The sequence below is a fragment of the Lipotes vexillifer genome, unplaced genomic scaffold (genome assembly GCF_000442215.2).
Source record: "Lipotes vexillifer unplaced genomic scaffold, Lipotes_vexillifer_v1.1 scaffold699, whole genome shotgun sequence".
Taxonomy (NCBI): Eukaryota; Metazoa; Chordata; class Mammalia; order Artiodactyla; family Lipotidae; genus Lipotes; species Lipotes vexillifer.
In genome coordinates this window covers 142,287-167,689 of record NW_006788818.1, presented here as the reverse complement: position 1 = coordinate 167,689, position 25,403 = coordinate 142,287, and the positions used below count along the sequence as shown (strand labels likewise).

General features: G+C 41.2%; 1 protein-coding gene and 1 pseudogene across 1 annotated transcript in view; both read right to left on the bottom strand.

Moving 5' to 3' along the window:
• Positions 1-13,481: 13,481 nt before the first annotated feature.
• LOC103087934 (protein TEX261 pseudogene) lies at positions 13,482-22,641 on the bottom strand (annotated as a pseudogene).
• A 1,280-nt stretch (positions 22,642-23,921) lies between these two features.
• The window catches only part of MED18 (mediator complex subunit 18), a 6,929-nt gene continuing 5,447 nt past the window's right edge, over positions 23,922-25,403 (bottom strand). The window contains exon 3 of the mRNA XM_007461803.1: positions 23,922-24,830. Coding sequence (XP_007461865.1) covers positions 24,277-24,830 — 554 coding nt within the window. The 3' untranslated portion in view covers positions 23,922-24,276. The remainder of the gene's footprint in view (positions 24,831-25,403) is intronic.

Below are 25,403 nucleotides of genomic sequence, written 5' to 3'. Positions count from 1 at the left end.
AAAAAAAATAGGGAATTTTTTTAAAAAGCTAAGATCTCAGGACTTCCCTGGTGGTGCAGTGGCTAAGACTCTGCACTCCCAATGCAGGGGGCCTGGGTTCAATCCCTGGTTAGGGAACTAGATCCCACATGCCCAATGAAAGATCCTGAGTGCCTCAACTAAGACCTGATGCAGCTAAATAAATAGATAAATAAATATTAAGGAAAAAAAAGCTAAGATCTCAATATGTGCTGGGGACTACTGAAACCCAGTTCCACCTAACACAGTTTAAAATCACCACGATGGTTGCTGGACTGAATGACTTCACCATATTTTCAAATCCTGAGATCTTTTCTTTCACAAACTGTGAAGGGCTCCCAAATCCTGGCAGTCCTTACTGGGCTGAGAACCAAGTCCAATTAACTGGCAAAGAATTAACTGGGCCAATCACTCAGTAAAATGCAAATGAGTGAGTCTGACCATATAAAGCTTCCTTAACCTTTCTTTGAACATTGCAGAATTGAGGCTGTGGATGTTGCTGCCACCTGCAGGCCACATCTGTCAACAGCAGGTTCACGGAAATAACCCACGGGGATCCCTCTCTCAAATGAGTCCTCTGTGGGACTCTGGATTGGAGAAACAGGGACTTATACATTTTTCTCTTTGCCCGTCAGACCACTACACTGTTACAAACACAAACTGGTGACAGGAGTTCCTAAGTGTGGGGACTGTGGTCTCAGGTTGTCTGGGTTTGAATCCTGACTCTTGGGTAAATCAAATACCAGTCTATAACTCAGGTTCCTCATCTATGAAGTGGAGATAATAGTAGCTCCTTTGAATAGATGTGAGGATTGAATCAGATCATTTAAAGTGTGTAGCTGGGGCTTCCCTGGTGGCGCAGTGGTTAAGAATCCGCCTGCCGATGCAGGGGACACGGGTTCGAGCCCTGGTGCGGGAAGATCCCACATGCCGTGGAGCAACTAAGCCCGTGTGCCACAACTACTGAGCCTGTGCTCTAAAGCCTGCATGCCACAACTACTGAAGCCCGCGTGCCTAAAGCCCGTGCTCCACAACAAGAGAAGCCACCACAATGAGAAAGAAGCCTGTGCACCGCAACGAAGAGTAGTCCCCACTACTATAAAATAAATTTATAAAGTGTGTAGCACACTGCCTGGCACTTAGTGAGCACACAACCAATATTAAGAGTTGTTGTTAGGCAAACCTGCAGAAGCCTCTCCCATTCTAAACTGACAAATTGTTTTTTTTAAAATAATTACTTTTTAAAAATAAATTTATTTACTTGTTTATTTTTGGCTGCATTGGGTCTTCGTTGCTGCACACGGGCTTTCTCTAGTTGCAGTGAGCAGTGGCTATTCTTCATTGCGGTGCACGGGTTTCTCATTGCGGTGGCTTCTCTTGTTGTGGAGCACGGGCTTTAGGCACACATGCTTCAGTAGTTGTGGCAGGTGGGCTCAGTAGTTCTGGCTCACGGGCTCTAGAGTGCAGGCTCAGTAGTTGTGGCTCATAGGCTTAGATGCTCTGAGGCATGTGGGATCTTCCCGGACCAGGGCTTGAACCCGTGTCCTCTGCAATGGCAGGCAGATTCTTAACCACTGCGCCGCCAGGGAAGTCCCTGACAAATTGTTTCTCGACACACGGTAGTGCAAGAAACTACTGTGTGTCAAGAAAAGACCTTTAATACCTGGCTGCACCACTTACAAACCGTGACCTTGGGCAAGTGTCTTAACCTCTCTGAACTCTATTGGCCTCACAGGTGGTTTTGGATATTACATGAACTCATCTGTGTAAAGCACTGACCACAGTTCCTGGCATGGAGTGGACAGTTAATAAATAGAGTGATGATTAACACAGGAATAGTTACCAAGTATAGCCAAATGTTGAACAGGTCAGGTTGCAAACAGGCAGGCCACAGGCGGTCACTAACCTACAGATATTTTGGTTGGCCCTCAGTGTGTTACAATTTTTAAATTACTTGCCAGCATTAAAAACAGAAATTTCACATGTAAGTCGATTCTTAACTTCTGTTTTATAATGTGAAGCTCTGACTATGTATCACACCAGATCTACAAGGAAGATGGCATATAACAGAGAAATCTAATTTCTTTCAAGGGAGCCACGTAATGCTCCCTGAAGAAGTGATATTGAAGCTGAAACATGAAGGTTGAGTAGGGGTTAGCCTAATAGAGTGGGGACGATGCTCCCAGCAGAGGAACTGGCAGGTCTAAAAGCTTTGATTCAGGGAGATTAGTGCCTCCAGGGCACTTCAGGAAAGTCTGGTGGCTGGAGGACAGTGAAGGGCAAGGTGGGAAGAAGATGAAGCTCCAGTTAGCACCTTAAGGATTTTGGACTTTATCGTGAGGATGAATATAGTTCAAGGCTGGAAGCTGGGAGGTAGCCAACAGGTAGCTGGTAGCCAACAAACTGAGGGGCTAGACAGGGTCAGATGGATTAGGGTCATGGGTCAACAATGAGCAGCTAAGAAAGCAGAGGAGTACTAGGGCATTATAGGATCCCTATCTAGAAACCATGGGCATACATAGGATAGCCTGTCAGGTGTGGTCTGGCAAAGGGCAGATTTTACAAAGACCAAGCTAAGCAGGATGCCAGGGTGAATTTCTTATGTTTATTAATAGTGGAAAAATGAGAAGAATTAAGATTTGGCCAAGGACATATGTCAAACGAGATACAGAACTAGATTCACAACACCTATCTCTAATTTGCTGCTTTTCTCACTACATTAGTTTTCTCAAGGTGAATAAACTCAGCACCAATACTGTGTTGTTGATAATTATATAGGCCATTTATTGAGAGCTTGCTAAATGCTAGGCTCTGTGTTTATGTGTATTATTATCTCATTATTTCATTCAGTTAACAAATATAGTCCACCCAAAACATTATGTATCAAGGGACTGTTAGGCACTGGAGACACAGGAATGAATGAGACAGACACCATCCCTATCTTGTGGAAGCTCACAATCCAGAAAGGAATTGAGTAGTTGAAGAAGAAATTACAAAGGGTAATTGGCAGACACTGTAGTGAGAGTACAACAGTGAACCCAACCTATCATGGGTGGCAGAGAAGGCTTTCTGGAAAAAGTGACAGTAAAGCCGAAAAGGCAGGAGTGAAACTCAGGGGAACACTGTTCCAGGAAAGAGAACAGCACATGGAAGGCACTAGTCTCACCATAACCTGATGAAACAGGTGCTATGATTATCCCCTTTTCACAGATGAGAAAACTGAGGTTCTAAGAGAGATGAAGTAACTGAACCACTAGATGGTGCTGGAGCCAGGATGTAAGCCTGGATCTACCTAGACCAAAGCTCATTCTCTTAGCTGCTAAACTAGATATTTCTATTAGTTTTTATGTTCCTTCAAAGGGTCATGTGAGTGGAATGGAATATGAACTGAGATGCCTGCAATGCAGGAAGTTGAAATAATGGCTTACAAACTACGCAAGCATGTCTGTGTCAGGTTTAGCTATCTCTTTTGGAATGACAGCTATTTAGTGACACAGCTCCTGTCCTAATGTGAGAATAGATGTTCAGTTCAACTGACTATGGTTCAACAGCGATGTACTGAGTGCCTACTGTGTGCTAGGAATGGTGCCAGGCATTGTCAGAGTTACAGAGATGATGAGAAAAGTTTCCAGGTACTAAGCTAAAGATCATGTTAATCACTAACAAATTTATAGGTTTTTTGTTTGTTTGTTTGTTTTCATTTGTTTTTGTGGCCGCGTGGCATGTGGGGTCTTAGTTCCTTGACCAGGGTTCGAACCCATGCCCCCCTGTAGTGGAAGCACAGAGTCTTAACCACTGGCCCGCCAGGGAAGTCCCAGTCACTAACAAATTTAAAAAGGTAAATAACAGGGCTTCCCTGGTGGCACAGTGGTTAAGAATCCGCCTGCCAATGCAGGGCACAAGGGTTCGAGCCCTGGTCCGGGAAGATCCCACATGCCGCGGAGCAACTAAGCCCGTGCGCCACAACTACTGAGCCTGCGCTCTAGAGCCTGCGTGACACAACTACTGAAGCCCACGCGCCTAGAGCCTGAGCTCCGAAACAAGAGAAGCCACCACAGTGAGAAGCCCACGCACCACAAAGGAGAGTAGCCCCCGCTCGCCACAACTAGAGAAAGCCCGTGCGCAGCAACGAAGATCCAACACAGCCAAAAAAAACAAAAAAAGTTAAGTAACAAAGCCATAATCCTGGCAGTTAGAAACCATAGGTAACTTATCATAATAGCTGCCAAGTTTTGAGCGTTAACTACGTGCCAAGCACTGCATGAGGCACCTTAATGAAATTAAAAATGATCATAACTAAAAACTAAAAGCCCACACTGTGAGACTGTGTAGAGTTTACATGTATTATCTCTTTTAACCCATGTTCATTCTATAAAGCTAATATCATAGTATTGATATTAATATTGCCCATTTACAGCTGAGGAAACTGAGATTTAGAAATTTTTGCCTGAGATCCCAGCGCTAGTAAATGGAAGAGCTATAATTCAAACCCAGGTCTGCCTGACTCCAAAACTTGGGCTCTAGACCATTGCACCACACCACCTCTGCAAGGAGAGTCAGCTTGTAAAAATCCAGGGGAATGTGGTATGATATGCATAGCTAGGTACATATCCAGACAGGAGAAATAAATACAGGTGCTTTAAAAACCCTCTAGGGGGAGTAAAGAAACAGGGGGAAAAAATAAAACAAAACAATGTATCTAGTCATTAAACATTAGTTAACCTCTAAATAGAGAGTCCACCCCAAATATTTATACCGCTCTTTTCTATCACTTCATTGTGCTTAAATTTGCCTCTAGAATTATCTTTAAATTTAATTAGAAGCTAAAGCTGAGAATTTCTGGTATCAAGATATACCTCTTTTAATTCTTTTTTTAAAAATTTATTTATTTATTTATTTATTTTTGGCTGTGTTGGGTCTTTGTTGCTGCGTGCGGGCTTTCTCTAGTTGTGGTGAGCTGGGGCTACTCTTCGTTGGGGTGCGCGGGCTTCTCATTGTGGTGGATTCTCTTGTGGAGCATGGGCTCTAGGTGCGCGGGCTTCAGTAGTTGTGGCATGCGGGCTCAGTAGTTGTGGCTCACAGGCTCTAGAGAGCAGGCTCAGTGGTTGTGGCGCACGGGCTTAGTTGCTCCGTGGCATCTTCCCGGACCAGGGCTCAAACCCGTGTCCGCTGCATTGGCAGGCGGATTCTCAACCACTGCGCCACCAGGGAAGTCCCTCCTTTAATTCTTGTTTTACATCTGTGTGTGAAAGAAAAGAAACAATTTCGTAAAAGTCAGTGTCAAGCAAATAAGTGAACCCCATTAAGGATGGGGGTACAAGCTGTGCTGTGCTTTGTAAACTGGGAGAAAAAAATCCCTTGCAGCAGGCAGCCATCAGCTGTGGGACATATGAACATCCTGTCTCCGTGATTATTTGTGGCTGTGGGCAGGGAGGTATGCAGCCTCATTCCAGACGTTCAGATATAGCCAGAAGTGAAATCTATGTAGCTAAGGAAGTGCCCAGAATTGGCTCTGTGACACATGGACTGGGAAGATCATTGCTGTGTTCAAACATATGGATGTTTGCGTTTCCATCTGCTTATTTACCCTTTGTCCCAACATAAAAGGCAAAAAATGAAACTAATATTTACCTAGTGCCACTTTTGTTTGTTTGGTTTTTTGGCTGCGCCCCGCGGCATGTGGGATCTTAGTTCCCTGACCAAGGATAGAACTCAAGCCCCCTGCATTGGAAGCATGGAGTCTTAACCACTGGATCGCCAGGGAAGTCTCTACCTAGTGCCATTTTGAATATGCTACGTTACTGTCTCTTAACAATTCATTTAATACTGTAGAAATGAGTTCAAAGAGGTAGAACACATAGCAGCTTCTATCACAGCAACTATGACAAATTATTTATTACAATTATCATATTACTAAAACAATAATGATAGCTTCCATTTATTGAGTGCACACTCTGTGCCAGGAACCGTACAGGGCACTCATACATTATTTCATGTAATCTTCACAAAAACCCTATGGTATAAGGACTATCACCCATTTTACAGAAAAAGAAACAGACATTCAGGAGGTTAAGCAACTTCCCAAGGTCCCACAGAGAGCAAGTGGCATCTGTTTCTTTGTCCATCTTCTCACCGATTACTGTAAATTTCTTGAGGGCAAGGACTGTGTCTTACTCATCTCTGTATTCCTAGTCTCTAACACTGTGTCTGGCACAGAGCAGGCAGAATTCAGTACATATTTTTGAATAAATGAAAGAACAAACAATATTTCCCCAGATAAGCAGTAGAGCTACCATTGGGATTTAGGTCTTTTGTCTTTAAGTCTCGTGTGCTTTCCACAATTACAGATGCCTACCTAAATCAGGATCTGGATTAATCACTCACATGCCTCTTTTACTCTGGAAACTCCTATTAGACACTTTCCAAATGAGTGTGATAGAGTGATTCCACTTCTAGGTCTTTATCATACAGAAATACTAACACATGTCTATAAGGATATATTACTAGAGTGCTTACTATTGGTATTTCAGGAAAAAATTTGAAAAAAAAATGTCCATCCATGGAAGAGTGATTAAATGGAACATCGATTCTATGGAATATAATATAACTTCAAAGAGAGTAAGGTAGATCTCTTTCTACTAATGCAGAAGAATGGACACAAGATTGTATTAAGTAGGACAAGCAGGTTTTGGAATATTAAGTATGGTTTAGTGTGCATAATAATAATCCTGTCTTCCACATTTATTGCACACCTTGTTTCAGGCCCTCTGTGAAGTGTGTTACATGTATTACCATATTTCACTGAACCTAAGATAATTGTTTACTGAATGTTTACAAGATACTTGGACCTGTGTTAACATTCTGACTCCAGAGATATAAAAATCTGGAAAGAATTTGTTTCTTAAAAACAATTAAGTATGGTATTTTGCTTAATCTTCACAATAGTATAAAGTAGATACCTTCATTTCTCCCATTTTGCTGATGAAGCACAGAGAAATCCAAGTAAATTGCCTGTGTGTAAATAGTAGAATGTGGTATAATTCCATCAAAACAAAAACAAAAACAAAACAAAACAAAAAAATTAAAGCGTTCTGGATAAAGACAGTGAATATAATTTCTCATGCATGTAATTTTCCTTTCCACTTCCTCCCCTCCCAGTCCTATCGCACTAAAACTTCAGTAAAAGATTATTTTAAAGAATAAGGAAAGGGAGAGGGGGTAATAAATACAACAGAATTTTGCAGGTGAGAAAGCAAATGAATGAGTGTTAAAAGGCCCGGAAGACCCAAGAATGCGGAATCCTGGACCAGAAACTGGAGAAAGCTGAGAAGCAGCCTGGATATGTTCAAGAATTAACCAGTGGTATCCCTGGAGGTGGGGGTGAAGAACAGCTAAAATAAGAAGGACTAGTTGAAGGTCAGTTGGCTTCCCTCACCGTACCCTCCAGGTGACTGCCCCTCCTCCACCTCAGCAGAAGTATGGGGCGGTATTCTCTTGAGAGAGTAAAACAATCTCTGGAGTAATACAGGTCACCAGGAACAGTTAAGAGCATCATACCGAAAAGAGGCAATCAGTAGACTTTTTCCACACTCTGCTCACAGAATTCTGGTAGCCAACCTTTACCTCCTGGGAAGATGTATCTTCTTCTTTGGGGAAAATGAAGCCCAATATGAAAGATGTAAAGATAATGGCACTGAGATCTTCCAGCTAATGGTCTCTCATGGTCATTGGTTCATGGACAAATGACCCCATGGTCAATGATTCTCTCCTTCATGCACCGAGTTTCCAATCAGCTTTTAGTCCCCCACTTTTATTCATGAGCAGAAAGCCAAGGATTATGGGACACGAGGATTTCCTCTAACAGGAAAGAAAGAGATGAAAACAAAGAGAAGAAAGAAACTTGGAAGAAACTGAGACAATGCAGAGAAAATTAATTTTTTTTTTTTTTTTTTTTTTTGTGGTACGTGGGCCTCTCACTGCTGCGGCCTCTCCCACTGCGGAGCACAGTCTCCAGACGCGCAGGCTCAGCGGCCACGGCCCACGGGCTCAGCCACTCCGCGGCATGCGGGATCCTCCCGGACTGGGGCACGAACTCGCGTCCCCCGCATCGGCAGGCGGACTCCGAACCACTGCGCCACCAGGGAAGCCTGAGAAAATAAAAATTTTAAAACTATCATGCATAGCCTCAACTGGAAGAAAAGATATGTGAATATATGAAAAAATAGCAATAAACAATAATAAAGAATATTCAGAAGGGAAAAAAAGTTCTTTGAAATGAAAAAAACATGAAAGCAGAAGCAAGAGCCCAATAGAAAGAATGGAAGATAAAGTTGAGGAAATCCACTAGAAGTATAGCAAAAAGACACAGATATGGAAACTAGGAGGGAAAACGATATGAAAATTAGAGAACCAGTCAAGGAAGTGCAACAGTTGAATAAAAGTTTCATAAAAAGAGAATATATAAAAAAGAGTTGAGGAAATCATAAAATAAGGCGTACCCAGGACAATAAGTGAGAATAGACCCACATTAAGACCCACACACTGTGAAATATCAGAACACTGTTGACAAAGACAAGATTCTATAATCTTCTAAGAAGATAAGAAACTGGTCCCAGATAGAGGCTCAGGGATCAGAATGGCTTCAGACCTTCAGACCTAGAAGTAGAAGAGAAGGGAAGAATACCTTCAAAATTCTGAAAGATGATGATTTTCAACCTAGGATCGTATACCCTGTTAAACCATCAATACCATCATTAAAACATATGGATAAGACAAAATCAGATATACAAAGTGTTGGGAATTCCCTAGTGGTTCGATGGTTAGGACTTGGCGCTTTCACTGCTGTGGGCCTTGGTTCAATCCCTGGTCGGGGAACTAAGATCCTGCAAGCTGCACGGCCTTGCCAAAAAAGAAGATATACAAAGTGTTAAAAAACCTTACTTCGGACTTCTCTGGTGGCATAGTGGTTGAGAATCCGCCTGCCAATGCAGGGGCCATGGGTTCGAGCCCTGGTCCGGGAAGATACCACATGCCGCGGAGCAACTAAGCCCGTGTGCCATAACTACTGAGGCTGCGTGCCACAACTACTGAAGCCCGCATGCCTAGAGCCCGTGCTCTGCAACAAGAGAAGACCTTACTTCTAGTGCATTCTTTCATAAGACATGGCCACCAAAACTAGAGGGCAAAAAAAGACAGGGAAAGTTATGGAGTAGATGATAAAAGTTCTCATCGCAAGGGAAAAAAATTGTGCAGTGATGGATGTTAACTAGACTTACTGTGATCATTTTGAATGTATACATATATTGAATCATTATGTTGTACACCTGAATTAATACAATGTTATATGTCAGTTAAATCTACATTTTTTTTTTTTTTAGAAAAGAGAAAGAAAGTTATGGGATTCAGGAAACAGGAGAGTCAACACAGGAGAGAAGCAAAGAGAATTCCCAAGTGGCTGTAAGGAACATTCTAGGATGACAACTGTGCTCCAGACATAGCATCTGGATGCCACCTATCCAGACTGGAGCACTATGACTCAAGAGAGAGACACACTGAAGACTGTTGCATTCAAGAACTCTGCTGCTCTTGTATCCTCTTTTGTGTCTGCCTCAAAGTAACAGAACAATCCCTCAAAATCTAAGTTGTAACAAAGTGGAGTGTATTTCAAAGAGTAGAAGATGATGTGATATATATATATATATATATATATATATATATGAATATTACTCAGCCATAAAAAGAATGAAATAATGCCATTTGCAGCAACATGGATGGACCTAGAGATTATCATACTAAGTGAAGTAAGCCAGAAAGAGGAAGACAAATATCATATGATATCGCTTATATGTGGAATCTAACCAAAAAAAATCATACAAATGAGCTTATATACAAAACAGAAATAGACCCAGAGACATAGAAAAGAAATTTATAGTTACTAAAGGGGAAGGGGGGGAATAAATTAGGAGACTGGGATTAATATATACATACTACTATACATAAAATAGGTAACCAATGAGGACCTACTGTACAGCACAGAGAAATATACTCAATATTTTGTAATAACCTATAACGGAAAAGAATCTGAAAAAGAATATATATGTATATATGACTGAATCTCTTTGCTATATACAGGGAAAAGAATCTGAAAAAGAATACATACATACATACATACATACATATATATATATATATATATATATATATAAATGACTGAATCACTTTGCTGTACACCTGAAACTAACACAATATTGTAAATCAACTATACTGGAAAAAAAAGAGTAGAAGACACCCTGCTCTACTTTGTCACATATTTGTCCCCTGGACCCCAGAGTAGCTCTGCATGAGAACTGGAATGGAACAGGAAAAAGCTTTAACCTACAACCCCTTTCTCTACATGAATCTGATACAGACATGTCCTCAAGGCTCACGTTGGGACTAATGTCATACACAGACATCAGGCTGTCTTCCCTATGCAAGCTTTTCTCTTCTTCCTCATCACTATAGCCCTCCATCCCCACCCCAATAAACTAATGCAAGTAGCAAGAGCAGGACTGCATAGCAAGTGAGCCTTGAGTCAGACAACCTAGGTTAAAATCTAGTTCTACCTCTCACAGCTGTGACCTTGGCCATGTTTCTCCATGAGTCTCAGTTTTCTTACCAGTAAAATGAAGATAATAATGTCTGTCTCAAAAGATTGTTGAGTTTAAGATGTGACAGTTTTTGCGTTTTTTTTAGCACAGTGCCCAGAACACAGTAAGTGCTTAATAAATGGTTAACATTGATTATTACCTGTAGGCCACCTATCTTATCAGGTACATCTAATAAGGACTGAATTTCAGGAGTGGCCCCAGTTTAAGGTCAGTCTGGGGCCCACAACAGTATTATGCCTGGTTCTTTAAAAACAGGACACACCTTATACGTACAAATGAATGTTGTTTACTTCAAGTTGTCATTACCTTGGAGGCAGTGCACTTATTCCAAGGATGCTTCCACTCTCCAGAACATTTTTGGGGTACTCAATTTAGAAATTTCTTCAGGGTCTATGACACATTCTTCTGAATATCCTCATCAGTAGGAAATCTTCATCTTCTGTAAAGATAAATTCAATGTTTGAAATAATCAAAAGTTGATGAATAAATAGGGTACAGGGGAAGATGAAGTAAGACTTTCTTATATAGCTTTTACATGGATTTTATCCTTTTATTTTATTTTTGGCAGTGTGGCTTGCGGGATCTTAGCTCCCCCAGCAGGGACTGAACCCGTGCCCTCAGCAGTGAAAGTGTGGAGTCCTAACCGCTGGACTGTCAGGGAATTCCCAAGGATTTTATCCATTTAAAATAAACTAATTTTTAAAAGATAAAAGCAATAAAGTCCAATTAGGGCTTCCCTGGTGGCACAGTGGATAAGAATCTGCCTGCCAATGCAGGGGACACGGGTTCAAGCCCCGGTCCGGGCAGATCCCACATGCCACGGAGCAACTAAGCCTGTGTGCCACAACTACTGAGCCTACGCTCTAGAGCCTGTGAGCCACAACCACTGAGCCCATGAGTCGCAACTACTGAAGCCCGCACGCCTAGAGCTGGTGCTCCGCAACAAGAGAAGCCACCACAATGAGGAGCCTGCACACTGCAATGAAGACCCAACACAGCCAAAAATAAAATAAATTAATTAAATAAATAATTTTTTAAAAAAGTCCAATTAGACTACTAAAAGAAAAAAGAAAATTACCCATAGCTTACAATACAACTGTTATCATTCTGGTGCATTTTCCTTATCTTTCCTTAATATACAGTTTTAAAAATAGTAGTAATAGTGTACATATCACTTGTAACATGCTAACTTAATTTAAATTATGTCATAAGCACATTTTCATGTTGCTGTAGAGTCCTCATAATAATATTTTTAATGGCTGCATAATATTTCACCAAATGGATATGGCAGAATTTACTTAACCACTTCTCTTTTGCTGAACATTCAGGTTGTTTTAAGTGTTTTATTATGAAATATATGTACTGTTCCTCAAATTTTTGCTTATTTCCTCAGCCTGGATTACCAGAAGTGGGAATGTTGGATCAAAGGGTATGAGGATTTGATGGTTCTTGATAGATACTTCCAAATTGTTTTCCGGTAGGTTTTCACTAATTTATAACGCCAAGGAAACAGTAGAATACCCATTTCACTGCATCTAAAACAAGAACTTGGTATCACAATTTTAATAACTTAGGAGTTAGAAAAATATTTCATATGAACCAATTTTAAAGTCAAGTGGTTTGGGGCTTCCCTGGTGGTGCAGTGGTTGAGAATCCACCTGCCAATGCAGGGGACATGGGTTCAAACCCTGGTCCGGGAAGATCCCACATACTGTGGAGCAATTAAGCCCGTGCACCACAACTACTGAGCTTGCGAGTCACAACTACTGAGCCTGAGTGCCACAACTACTGAGCCTGCATGCTTAGAGCTAGTGCTCCACAAGGGAAGCCACTGCAATGAGAAGCCCACGCACCACAAGGAAGAGTAGACCCCCTGCTTCCCGCAACCAGAGAAAAGCCCACGCAGCAACGAAGACCCAATGCAGCCACAAATTAAAAAAAAAAAAAAAAAGCAGAGCACAGACAGGGTGGAAAATTCCAGATACCCATTACTCCCCTACGAAAGCAATGATCTCTTACTGTTTTTTTTTTAAACTATTATTACTTTTCAGTTACATAAGAAATATACATTCATCATTTAAAAAAAAAAAAAAGACAGGCAGAAACAATAAAAAGTACAGTTTATTTCCAACACCAAGCAAAGACCATTGACATTTTGAAGTATTTACCCTCACACCATTTTCTCTATAGAACATGTTTTATAAAAAATAGCACACCAGGGAATTCCCTGGTGGTCCAGTGGTTAGGACTCCATGCTTCCACTGCAGGGGACACAGTTCCTTTCTTCTTTTTTTTTCAGGGTATTAAGGCAAACAGGGCCACCTAGAATCTATTCAAACGGGAATCAGCACTTGGACAGAAATCACAGTTCAAGAGCAAAAACTTTCTCTTGCAAGGGCTAAGCCACGGCCCCTCCCCACTGCCATCTGCCCATAGCAATTATCCCTGTCTGCTCTCCAGCTTCACAGCCCCTGCCCTGCCTGCCCTGGCTGAGCCAGAACTCCTGACCCATCACAAGAGGGGGCGGGAGGGCCACAGGAGCTCAGCTTCTGCACACCCAGGTGGACCATGGCCTCCTGGCTAAGCAGGCACCACATTCTCCCTGGCGCCCTCTGAGGTCTCAGCCTCTGGCAGCATCAGATCTGAGCCAAGCTGAGCCTCCTGAGGACGGTGGGGATGGGGGCTTCTGGGGGAGTCGAGGGAAGGAGGGTCAGGGCTGGGGAAAGGTGCCTTCCAGCTCCCGGCCCCCACCTAGTGCAGAGGCCCAGAGGCCTGACTCTCCTGATCTCGCTCCAGCATCCCCTCCGCAGAAGGTCAGTATATCTTCTGCCGACTGGGTAGAATGGCCCCTTTGATGAAGGAGAAGACAACCAGGATCCCCTAAGCGTTTGCCCCGCTTGCCTTTGGTGAAGTGATTGGAGACCACATCATCTCCAGGCTGCATGGTGGCAGGCAGGACGTTCTCCCCAGCCGACGGTGACACAAAGAACGCAAACGGGATTATCCACAGACAGAAAGTGAAATAGGCCAGGACCTCTGAGAAAGGATAACATTCCTCTGCAAAAAACTGAAACGCTAGGTAATGATTCACCACCACTAGCCCACAGGACAGGATGAAGTTAGGCGAGGTGAGCATGATGAAGGGGAAGGTCTGGAGGAGGCCAAAGTAGACCAGGTAGACCAGGAAGAGGCCCACGCCAATCATGTAGGTGGGGAAGCGCTCAAAAACGTAGAGGTCAATCAGCACAGCTGTGGAGAACCAGACCCTATATTCTATGATCCTGCTGGTGGCCACTGTGTATTCTTCTAGCAATTCTGCCAGGTAATAGAGTCCGGCTGCGAGGGCCAGCGTGATGAAGGCCACCTGGATGAAGAGCGACAGCCAGCTCAGCACATACATGAACCACGTGGCGCCATCGCCCCGGCTGCCCGCCCCGCGACAGCCAGGACGGGCCTGCGCCCTCGGGCTCTGGCGACACGGAGCCACCGCGTTCCCGCCCCCGGGACACAGTTCCGATACCCAGTTGGGGAACTAAGATCCTGCAAGGTGTGGGGAAAAAAAATAAATTAAAAAAATACATATATGTATATATCATACCATACACGTTGTTTTTAAACTTTTTTTTCCCCCACATAATAATTATAGCTCATATCTACATAATGTTTACTATGGGTCAGGTACAATTCCAAGTAGTTTTTTTTTTTTTTTTATTTTTTTTTTTTTTGGTACGCAGGCCTCTCACCGTTGTGGCCTCTCCCGTTGCGGAGCATAGGATCCGGACGCACAGGCTTATTGGCCATGGCTCACGGGCCCAGCCGTTCCGCGGCACGTGGGATCCTCCCAGACCGGGGCACGAGCCCGTGTCCCCTGCATCGGGTTCACTGCGCCACCAGGGAAGCCCCCAAGTAGTTTTACATGTAATAATTCATTTAGTCCTCATGATAATTCTATAAGGAAGGCAATATTAGTACTCCCATTTAATGATGAGACTGAAGCAGAGAAGTGATTTGCCTAAGGTCACAAAGTTGATAAGTTCGTGAACTGGCACATTTTTCCATGTTGCTAAATTCATTTTCCACATATTTTCTTTTTTTTTTTTAATGGCTGCACGATATCCATGTAGCCATTTTGTGGATGAAGTATTATTTAATTATTCCACTTCCTTATATGAGACAAGATCATTTCCATTGTTTGATTTCTACACATCACTAACATGGTGATGTAGTATAAGATGCCTTGTACTATACCTTTGTGCACAATCCTTAATTATCTCCTTAGGCTAACTGCCCTCAAGAACAGTTGCATTGATTTTTATTTCCTCCAAAGAGGTGTTCCTTTCTCTATGTTCTCCATGACCTTAAATGTAAATTTTATCACTTTTGCCTACAGCAACATTTTATAATTCATTTTACCAGTTCTGAGAAATAAATCCAAGCACTAAAGGATGAGTGATTTCTCTAGAGTAAAAGAGGCAGAGTCTAAAATCTACCGCCTTTCCATGCTCTCCTGCTTTTTACAGATGCTGAACCTCATGGCTTATACAGTAACTCATCGCAGAGGAATGAGGAGTGTTAACCTGGGACAAACCAGCTAATGCAGGCAAGATTCTTATCGTCTACAAGTCAGCATTCACTAATTCACTCACTCATTCATTCAATAAATATTTGAAAGGTTAGTATATGAGTAGTACTAAGCAGGGGTTACGGGGTTCACAGAAAAAAATATTTAGAACAAGGCTAAATAAAACATTTAGCACATAACCTGGCACACGATAATTGCTCAATAAATCAGTATTTATGTCAGGCACTCTGCTAAGTGCCAAGTAAGTGTATTATCTCCTTTAATCTCTATAACAACCTCCAGGAACTGTTGTGTTTTTTTTTTTAACCATCCCCATTTTGCAGATAAGAAGACTGAGGCCTAGAGAGATTTACCCAGCTTGAGCAACATACCTGTGGTGTTCAGATTTGAACTGAAGACTCCAGAGTCTGTGCTCTTAGCCATTATACTATATTACAAAACACAATTTCTCCCCTTAAGAAGCATGTAGCCTTATTAATAATACTAAAATTGAAAACAGCTATCAAGTGTTAAGCACTTATGTGCCAAGCACTGTGCTAGGCCTTTATGCATATTGATCATTTAATTCATATGACAACTCTATGAAATACTCTTGTAATTATGCTTGTTTTATAGATGAGAAAATAGATATTCTGAAAGCTTAAATAACTTGCCCAATATACAAATAGCTCTTAAATAGTAGCACTAGAAGCCAAGATATACAAAGAATTACTGTATAGGGAACATGATGAAATGTAAAACAAGTGATGCTATTTAGCTACCATCAAATTTCAGAAGTCACAGGAAAGAGACTTCGTGACCTTCTTGTGTTCCAGGAGTGATCACAGAAGGATAGAAAGGGAAAATCCTGGCGGTTTGTCAGGCCCTGTGTTGAAAGCCTTCACAAAGGTCTGTTCATTATATCCCCTTTGTGAATGTATTATTATTATTCTAAATTTGACAGACGAGGAAATGGATTCTCTGGAAGGTGCTGCATATGTCCAAGGTCACATAGCTAGTAAATGGCATAGCTAGAACTGGAACCTATTTGTCTCTCAAATCTGAGCCCTTAAGCACTGTGTTACATGCTTTCCACTATTTGATCTTGCTTTTTGGTTGTGTAGGTGTCACATAGCCAGAGATGAGTGGAAAAGGCAAAAGTGAAAGGGTATTAAGGAAGAACATACTAAGCAAGAGTATTGAGTTACATCCAAGAAAAAGGAAGCAGACCTTCTTGTTCAGTGCTAAAGATTCATTTGTTTTGGGAAGGAGCCCTTTGTTTGCATACCTTTGGTGACTACACAAACTGTATAAATGTCTGTTTCTGCCATTATAATGGGAGCTATTAAAGACAGGGACTGTATCTTAGCCTCTGCTGTAACCCAGTGTCTAGCATAATGCTTAGCTTGTAGTTCCAGCAGAGAGGTTGGAAAAATAGGGAGTAGTCACATTGCATAGATCTCTGGATGGCAATTAAGGTAGTCCACAGAGCAAATACTCTAAGCAAAATAATAGGTACTCAAATCCAACAGGGCATTTAAAGGATAAAATCATGATGCATAGGAGTTATCCCAGGAGTACTAGGGTGGCCCAACAGCAGAAAATCTCTCAATATAATTCACCACACTGATGGACCAAAGGGTAAAAATTATGATTTTTTTCATATGTAGAGAAACTTGATGCAGTAGCATTAAGGTCAGGACTAAGTCGTGGATGCTCATTATTAGTGTTACCTAGAGTCTCGGAGAGTCTGGCCAATTCTTTTAGATGAGAAAAAGTGAAAGATGTATGTACTCTTTTGCTTGCCATTCTTGCCAATGATATGATAGTCTACATGGAAAACACAATATAATCAACAGAAAAACTATCAGAACTATAAAAGAGTTATTGCCAAGTTTGCAAGAATAGAAATCATCTTACAAAATTCAAGTGTTCTTCTCTATTAGGAATAACCACCTTAAAATGTAATAAAAAATATAACACAATCTACAGTAGCAACTAAAGTCTATAGCAAATATCTGCAAACTCTTTCTGTAAAGAGCAAACAGTAAACAGTTTCTGTATGGCAGGTCATGTGGTCTCTGTCGCAGCCATTCAACTCTGTCACTGTTGAACAAAAGCAGCCATAGACAGTATTAAATGAATGAATGTGGATGTTCCAATAAAATTTTATTTACAAAACCAGAGCACAGGCTGACATGCCCAGGTGTAGTTTGCCAACTCCTGGTCTATAGTAATTGGCCTAAAAACTGTGGACTGAAGAAAAACGCACGACCTAAAAGTTGCAAGTTAAGTTTTATTCGGGACCTGAGGACTAGAGCCTGGGAGACAGCCTCTCAGATAGCTCTGAGGAACTACTCCGAAGAGGTAAAGGAGGAGCCAGGATATATAGGAGAGTTTTTGCTTAAAAACCATGTAGACGAACATCAAAAGATTACTGCTGCTAATCACAAAAAACAAACATCTCAAGTTAGTGATTTTAGAGCTTTTCTATATATGGGAAGATGCAAGATTCTGGGCTCACTGAAATTTTTCCTTAGATATGCAGCTTAACTCTCTAGGGCCAGTATCCAGAGCACAGAATATTTCTTATTTTCCTCTATCCTGAATTCTCCTCAGGGTGCACCGTTGTGGGTGTGGGGAGGTGGCTGTAGTGCCTGATGCCTTGATGGCAGGCAACATTTATTGTTTACTGGAATGGCAGGCAAACTTCCCTTACTACAAAGCAATGCCTAAGAAGTTTATCAAGGAAAAAAAACTAAACTCCATTCAGGGAAATTAGAAGGCCTGAATAAATGTCATAATTCAGATAACTTCAGGAGTGTAAAGATTTTATTCATTTGTTTAACAAATATTCAGAGTGGCCACCATACGCCAGGCATTGTTCTGGGTACTAGGGGTGCAGCAGAGAACAAAACAGGGCACCTATCCTCACGAATCTTACATCTTTAGCAGAGAAGCAGTGATTAAATAATCTAAAGTTGGATAGTAATAAATGCTATGAAAAAGATTAAATAGGAGAAAGAAAGAGTGATGAGGAGTGAGGGTGCTACTTAATTTAGGATGGTTAGGGAAGGCTTTCCTGATGTTTCAGCAAAGACCTGAAAGAGGTGAAGGAAGCCTGCCCCACTGAATTCTGGTGAGGAAGTGTTCCATGCAAAGATGTCAGTTCTCCCCCAAATTAATCTATATGTGTTCAATGAAATTCCAATAAAAATTCCAGTAGTAATGTTGAGAAACTAAAACCCACTCTAAAATGAATATGAAACAATAAAGGTCTATGAAAGCTAAGTCTATTTTCAGAGGGAAATAAAAGTAGGGAGAACTGGCTCTACCACGAAGCCACAGTAATAAAAATATTGTGTTGCTGGCACTGAAACAAAGAAAAGGATCAATGGAATAGAATGGAGAACTTATAAATAAAGTATATACATGGGAACTTAATATGTGATAAAGGTGGCATCACAAAACACTGGAAAGATTGTTTTTCTGACAGTTATAGAAAAACAAATTCACTGTATAGAGAAAAAAGCTGCATTTTTACTTGAAACTATGTTAAAAGTGGACTCCAGATGGATTAAAGACATAAATGTGAAAGTTAAAATTATAAAGCTAATATTAGAAAATACAGGAAAATCTGTTACCCAGGTGTAAATAAAGACTTCCTAAACAAGACTCCAAATTATAAGGTCAAAATTTAGGACATCTGCTTAATTAATGACATCACAAAGTTAACATGAAGGTTGCAGTCTGGGAGAAGGTATTTGCAATGTTTAAAACAAACACGGAATAATGTCTAGAATATACACACAATTCCTACAAACTAAGAAGAGAGGAAATCAAATTTTAAAAAAGTAGGCAAAGGATATAAATAGGCACCGGGAGAAAGTATTTGCAGTGTTTAAAACAAAAGAAGGTCTAGAATATACAAAGAATTCCTACAAATCAACAAGACAGAAAATCAAATAGGAAAATAAGCAAAGGATATATAAATACCTTAGTTTCACATACTAAGCATACAAAAAAAACAAAAAAGAAAAAAAAGGCTCAAATTTAATTATAATCAGAGAAATGCAAATCAAGACAGCCAAGAGCTGCCACTTTACTTCCACCAGACTGGCAAAAATTAAGAGCACTTATGTTTGTTTTTGTTAATCTGTAGACAAAGACTTATAGATGGGTGCAAAAATAAATCCTATTTTGCAACCTAGAACTCATTGTTCAGTACGAGTTTTGATACAGATAAGAAGGAACATGGTACCTGAAACAGATTCAAGTGGTGGGGGTATCGATAAACACAAAGGTTGCTTCCAGGACTATAGAATTGATAATTTAAAAGCTTAAGATACGTGGGAAATTATCAGCTACGCTGATTTAGTACTCTAATGTTGACATGAAACATCAGATGACTTCCTTTTTTAGGTTTTTATCTTGAGAACACAGTGTCTGGACTTTAAAAAGGTATTGGCATATCCCAACGATCTGTACTGTTCTAAGCTATGATAGCTTAGGAGTGAATATGATTTGAACTTAATGCATGTTTAGAGGGTGTCTAAAATTCAGAAGCAGGCAGATCCATTTCCTCTGACCCTAAACATGGTCCAAAAGTAAATTGCTTGAAGAAATTGGATCCCAAAGATCACAGGTGGGGAATTTTGAAGTATGTCCATATTCCACTGGAGATCAAAGAAGCCCAACTAAAAGAATGGGAGACTGACTGACTGACCTGACAACTGTGGACTGAGCAAAAATTCTTTTTGAAAGGGCTATCTTGAAGAGTATGACTCAGACACTGGAGGAACTAAGGTGATCGGCAGTGGAAGGAATTAGAATGTGTGAAATTCCTTAAAAATTTATTGACTTAAATAATTTGCCACATATAAAAACATAAAAAAAGAAAAAAAACTGGAAAAAATGAGAAAGATGCTAACACTGAAGATTGGTGGTTATGAGTTCTTGTGTACTGGTGATAGGAATTAGAACAGCCATTCTGAAAAGTAACCTGGCCATTTTTGGCAAATTGAGCACACCCAATTGCATAGTTCAGAGGAATATTCACGCCAGTATACAAACTTGCTTATTTTTGCTTTTTTTTTTTTTGCCGCTGTGCAGCATGGCATGCGGGATCCTTAGTTCTCTGACCAGGGATTGAACCCATGCCCCCTGCAGTGGAAGCGTGGAGTCTTAACCACTGGATCACCAGGGAAGTCCCTATTTTTGCATTTTTAATAGTAATTGAGAGTTGAGGCAATCTAGAGTTCTATCATCAAAAGAGTGAATGAGTAAAACATGGTGGATGAACAGTGGTTATGTACCTGGAGCTAGACCACTGGAGTTGAAATTCAGGCTCCACCACTTACAACAGAAGTAAAAATTTGAGTAATCTGTGCCTCATTCTTTTTTTTTTTTTTTTTTGAGTAACACGGGCCTCTCACTGTTGTGGCCTCTCCCGTTGCGGAGCACAGGCTCCGGACGCGCAGGCTCAGCGGCCATGGCTCACGGGCCCAGCCGCTCCACGGCACGTGGGATCCCCCCAGACCGGGGCACGAACCCGCGTCTCCTGCATCGGCAGGCGGACTCTTAACCACTGCGCCACCAGGGAAGCCCCAACGCCTCATTCTTATCTACAAGATGAGAGTAATAATATCTACCTCATAGGGTTGTTGGGAGAAGTATATGAGTTAAAACATTTAAACCATCTGAAACAGAGTTAAACACCATTTAAGTACTAATATTACTGTTAACATGAAAGCATATGCAAGTTCAAAGTTGTAAGTTAGGTTTACATATAGCAATAAGAGAATATCACAAAAGCAATAATAATTTTAAAAAGTAAGAAAAAGAACATTTATTTATTTCTTTTTGGCTGCATTGGGTGTTTGTTGCTGTGCTCAGGCTTTCTCTAGTTGTGGCGAGCAAAGGCTACTCTTCGTTGTGGTGCATGGGCTTCTCATTGCCGTGGCTTCTCGTTGTGGAGCATGGGCTCTAGGTGCGCGGGCTTCGGTAGTTGTGGCATGCGGGCTCAGTAGTTGTGGCTTGTGGGCTTAGTTGCTCCACAGCATGTGGGATCTTCCCCGACCAGGGCTTGAACAAGTGCCCTGTGCATTGGCAGGCGGATTAACCGCTGAGCCAGCAGGGAAGTCCCCAAATGGAACATTTATGGCATAATATCATTTATGTGGATTGAACATACTTACATAACTCTACATATTTTACAAGACAAGCATGACAGACATACATTGAACAGATCAGAATGGGTGCCTATAGGATAGAATGAGCGTAGAGTTTAGGAATAAAGTGGAAGACTACAAAATAAGAAAGGGGCCTTACTTGAATCATCCTGCTAATATGTTATAAAAGGAGGAAGAAGATTTACTCATGAAATCTGCAACTGAAGGGGGTAAAAGCTATCTTGAAAATATGCAAGGGAAAGCCAAGAAAAGGTTCCTAGAGCCAGAGAAATAACCAGCTAACCAACTTGGAAGCTACCCTATCTTTGAACTTACCCTTAAATGAGATAACACCATCCTTACCATTTAAGGCAGCTTTGGATAGGTTTTCTGTTACTTGCCCAAAACCTCTTAACAGAGTATTCATACGATCTTTCGAGTGGCAAACCGAGGTCCAAAGAGAATTATGATCTATCCAATGTAATAATCTCAACTGGGGTATTATCTCAGTGGAGGTTCCAGAAGAAAATGAAAATTTTGAGTGACCAACAATTTTTAAAAGGCCAAACTCTACAAGTGGGCTTCCCTGGTGGCACAGTGGTTTAGAATCCACCTGCCAATGCAGGGGACACGGGTTCAAGCCCTGGTCCAGGAAGATCCCACATGCCGCAGAGCAACTAAGCCCGTGTGCCACAACTACTGAGCCTGTGCTCTAGAGCCCTCGAGCCACAAGCACTGAGCCTGTGTGCCACAACTACTGAAGCCCGTGCGCCTAGAGCCCATGCTCCGAAATGAGAAGCCCGTGCACCGCAACGAAGAGTAGCCTTTGCTCGCCGCAACTAGAGAAAGCCCACATGCAGCAACGAAGACCCAACACAGCCAAAAATTAAAAAAAAAAACAACTCTATAAGTATTAAAATGATCAACATTATCCCACTCAGAACTGTTATTTTTAAAAATCCATTAAAAGTCAAATGATAAATGGGAAATTATATAAAAGCTGTTTACAAATTAATAAAGACAATGAAGAAACGGGAATTCACATAAGAAAAAAATGTCCAATAAACATATAAAAATTTAAACCTCATTGATGAGTATTTTTAAAAGAAAATTAAAACCAGTCACCATTTATCATCAAATGGGAAAAATAAGTTTTCACCGTCACACCCACCTTTGGCAACTGTGTTGGAAAACTGGTAGGAGTGAAAACTGGGACATTTCTGGAAGGCATCTGGCAATGCATGGTGGAAGACTTAAAACAAGGCACACTCTTTGACTCAGCAGTTCCCTAGAATTTATCCTGAAGATTCATCATGGATGACAACAGAAATTTAATTAAAAACACTAGCATCACAGGACAGTTTATAAAAGCAAAAAATTGGGATCAGACTAAAATTCCCAAAGTAGGGGAATCAATTAAGTTACGGAAAATCCAAATGATAGGATACAAAGAGCAGTTACAATTATCAGTATTTAAATACAAGCTCTGCTAATTTGTAGCTGTATAGCTCAGGGAAAGCTAATTACTCTCTCTGTACCTCAGTTTCCCTGTAAAAAATGGGTCTGTTGCGAGGATTAAATTAGTAAACATACCTAAAGCACTTAGGATAGCACTGACACATAATAATAAGAAAAAAAATTTTTTTTATAACAGAAGAGGGACTTCTCTGGTGGCACAGTGGATAAAACTCCATGTTCCCAATGCAAGGGGCCCAGGTTCAATCCCTGGTCAGGGAACTAGATCCCACATGCATGCTGCAATTAAGAGTTCACATGCCACAACTAAGGAGCCCGCCTGCTGCAACTAAGGAGCCCACGTGCCACAACTAAGGAGTCCTGGAACTGTGACTAAGTAACACGCCTGCTGAAATTAAGACCAGGAGCAACCAAATAATTAATTAATTAATTAATTTTTAAAAACCCCAGAAAAACATTGTTCCAGATGCCTAATGTCCCGGAAAGATGTTAATGATAAATTAAACAAAAAAAGGAGATTACAAACCAGTATATATACAATATTTTTCTAAAATAAATATATCTCATATACATAAATTTCCAAAAATAAAGACTAGAAGGATATAAAACAAAATAAATAGTATACCTCTTTGAATAACAGGATTACAGGTTATTTTTCTTATTTTTGTCTGAATTTAAATTTTTTTCAATAACAAATATGTGCTACTTTTTTTTTTTTTTGCAGTACGCGGGCCTCTCACTGTTGCGGCCTCTCCCATTGTGGAGCACAGGCTCCGGACGCGCAGGCTCAGCGGCCATGGCTCACGGGCCCAGCCGCTCCGTGGCACGTGGGATCTTCCTGGACCGGGGCACGAACCTGTGTCCCCTGCATCGGCAGGCGGACTCTCAACCACTGCGCCACCAGGGAAGCCCATGTGCTACTTTTATGAAAGGTAAAACTATCACCTCTATCAAAATTAAAACAAAAAAGTGTCATATTTTTGCTCCAGTTGATGAGTCTATCCCAAATTAGCAGGGTAATGGGGTAAAGAATCAGAATGATAGACATTTCTCTTTATAGCCTTTATTACTGCACAATACAAACTCAGTCTCTGTTTTACAAACCTTACACACAAATGACAAAACAATTAAAAGATTTTTATTCCCCAATGCTATTTTATTCTAGTTTCCCCTCTTTATGCAAAGGGATTATCTAGATTCTCCATGTCATCCTTAGCCTTTAATTTAGAAAGGCTGTCACAAAAGTGAACTGGCCATATGAGGAAAACAGTGCAAAGAACCAACTAAGTTCTCATTGTCCTCCTTCCTGAGGGAAGAATGCCTGGCTAGCAGTGGTGAAATAGGGCAATTATAACATCTTCTTTTGCTGAGGACAAGCCCCAGTGGTGGACAGACTGCCTTGTCACATGAGCCTTTTGGGGTCGATTTTCTCTAGGTGAACCAGAGGTTTCAGCTGCTCTGCAAAGTTCCTCATGTCATCAGACACCACGTCCTGCCCAGCTGGTGCAACAACACTTAGTTCCACAAGGTAGGAGAGTGACAAAGCCTCAGTGTTGTCTGTGTTCCCTGGTGTCAAGATGCGGAAGATCTTGTACACCACGATCTTCATGATGCCCTTACGGAACAGGTGTCCCCTGGCAACAAACTCATGGTCCATGCGGAAGCCCATTTCCATCAGGAAGTCAGTAAGGTTCTCAGATGTTGCGATGTCCACGCAGTTACGCACCAGGGCATGGCGGTTCTTGTCTCCCATTTCTGGCTGTCCCAGGTAGCGCAGATGCCAGGGTGCCCCTGCCCTATCCATAGAGCGTCGAGCCCTTAGAACAAACGGACTGGCCTGCTGGCCCTTAAGGAGGAATACCATCTCATGGTCAAGGAAAGTCTCAGGTTCCATGTTGTCACACAAACCACGAAGGCGGTGGATTAGGCTTTCCAAGCTGTGATCTAAAACACTTCCTGAAGGAGGAAAAAAGTACCACTGAGTCCCATCTTTCATTCTGGGTAATGGAAATAGCAAAAGATTGAAAAAACTTAAATGAAAAATCAGAACAGTTTAGTGCAGTGTTTTGTAAAGCACAGGTCCAATATATGAGATTTTAGAGGGGTTATACTGCCAAGATATTATATAACAAGTTAATCCCTTTTCAATTTTTTGCATTGTCTTATTTGGTATTAGAATAGTTAGGCCTTCTCGAACAATGCTAACCTCCAGCGGGCTTTGGGCCTTAACAGGCAACAGTATCTACCTAGAATAATAATACTGTTTTGTCATTTATTTAAAAAATTATCTTCTAGTCTCAGAAAACAAAAGTTTTCCATCGATAGAAAAAATATAACATTTCCTTTTTATGTAATATATTTAAGTAAAAGAGAATGAACTGCTTCAGAGAAATACACTGTCCTTTGTTCTCATCTTATTCTTCCTCCTGGCAGCATTTCACATGGTTGTTATACCCATTTTGAAATCTATTCTTCCCTTGGCCTCTGGGACACAAATCTCTCTTGGTTCCTCACCTAATTCACTGACCA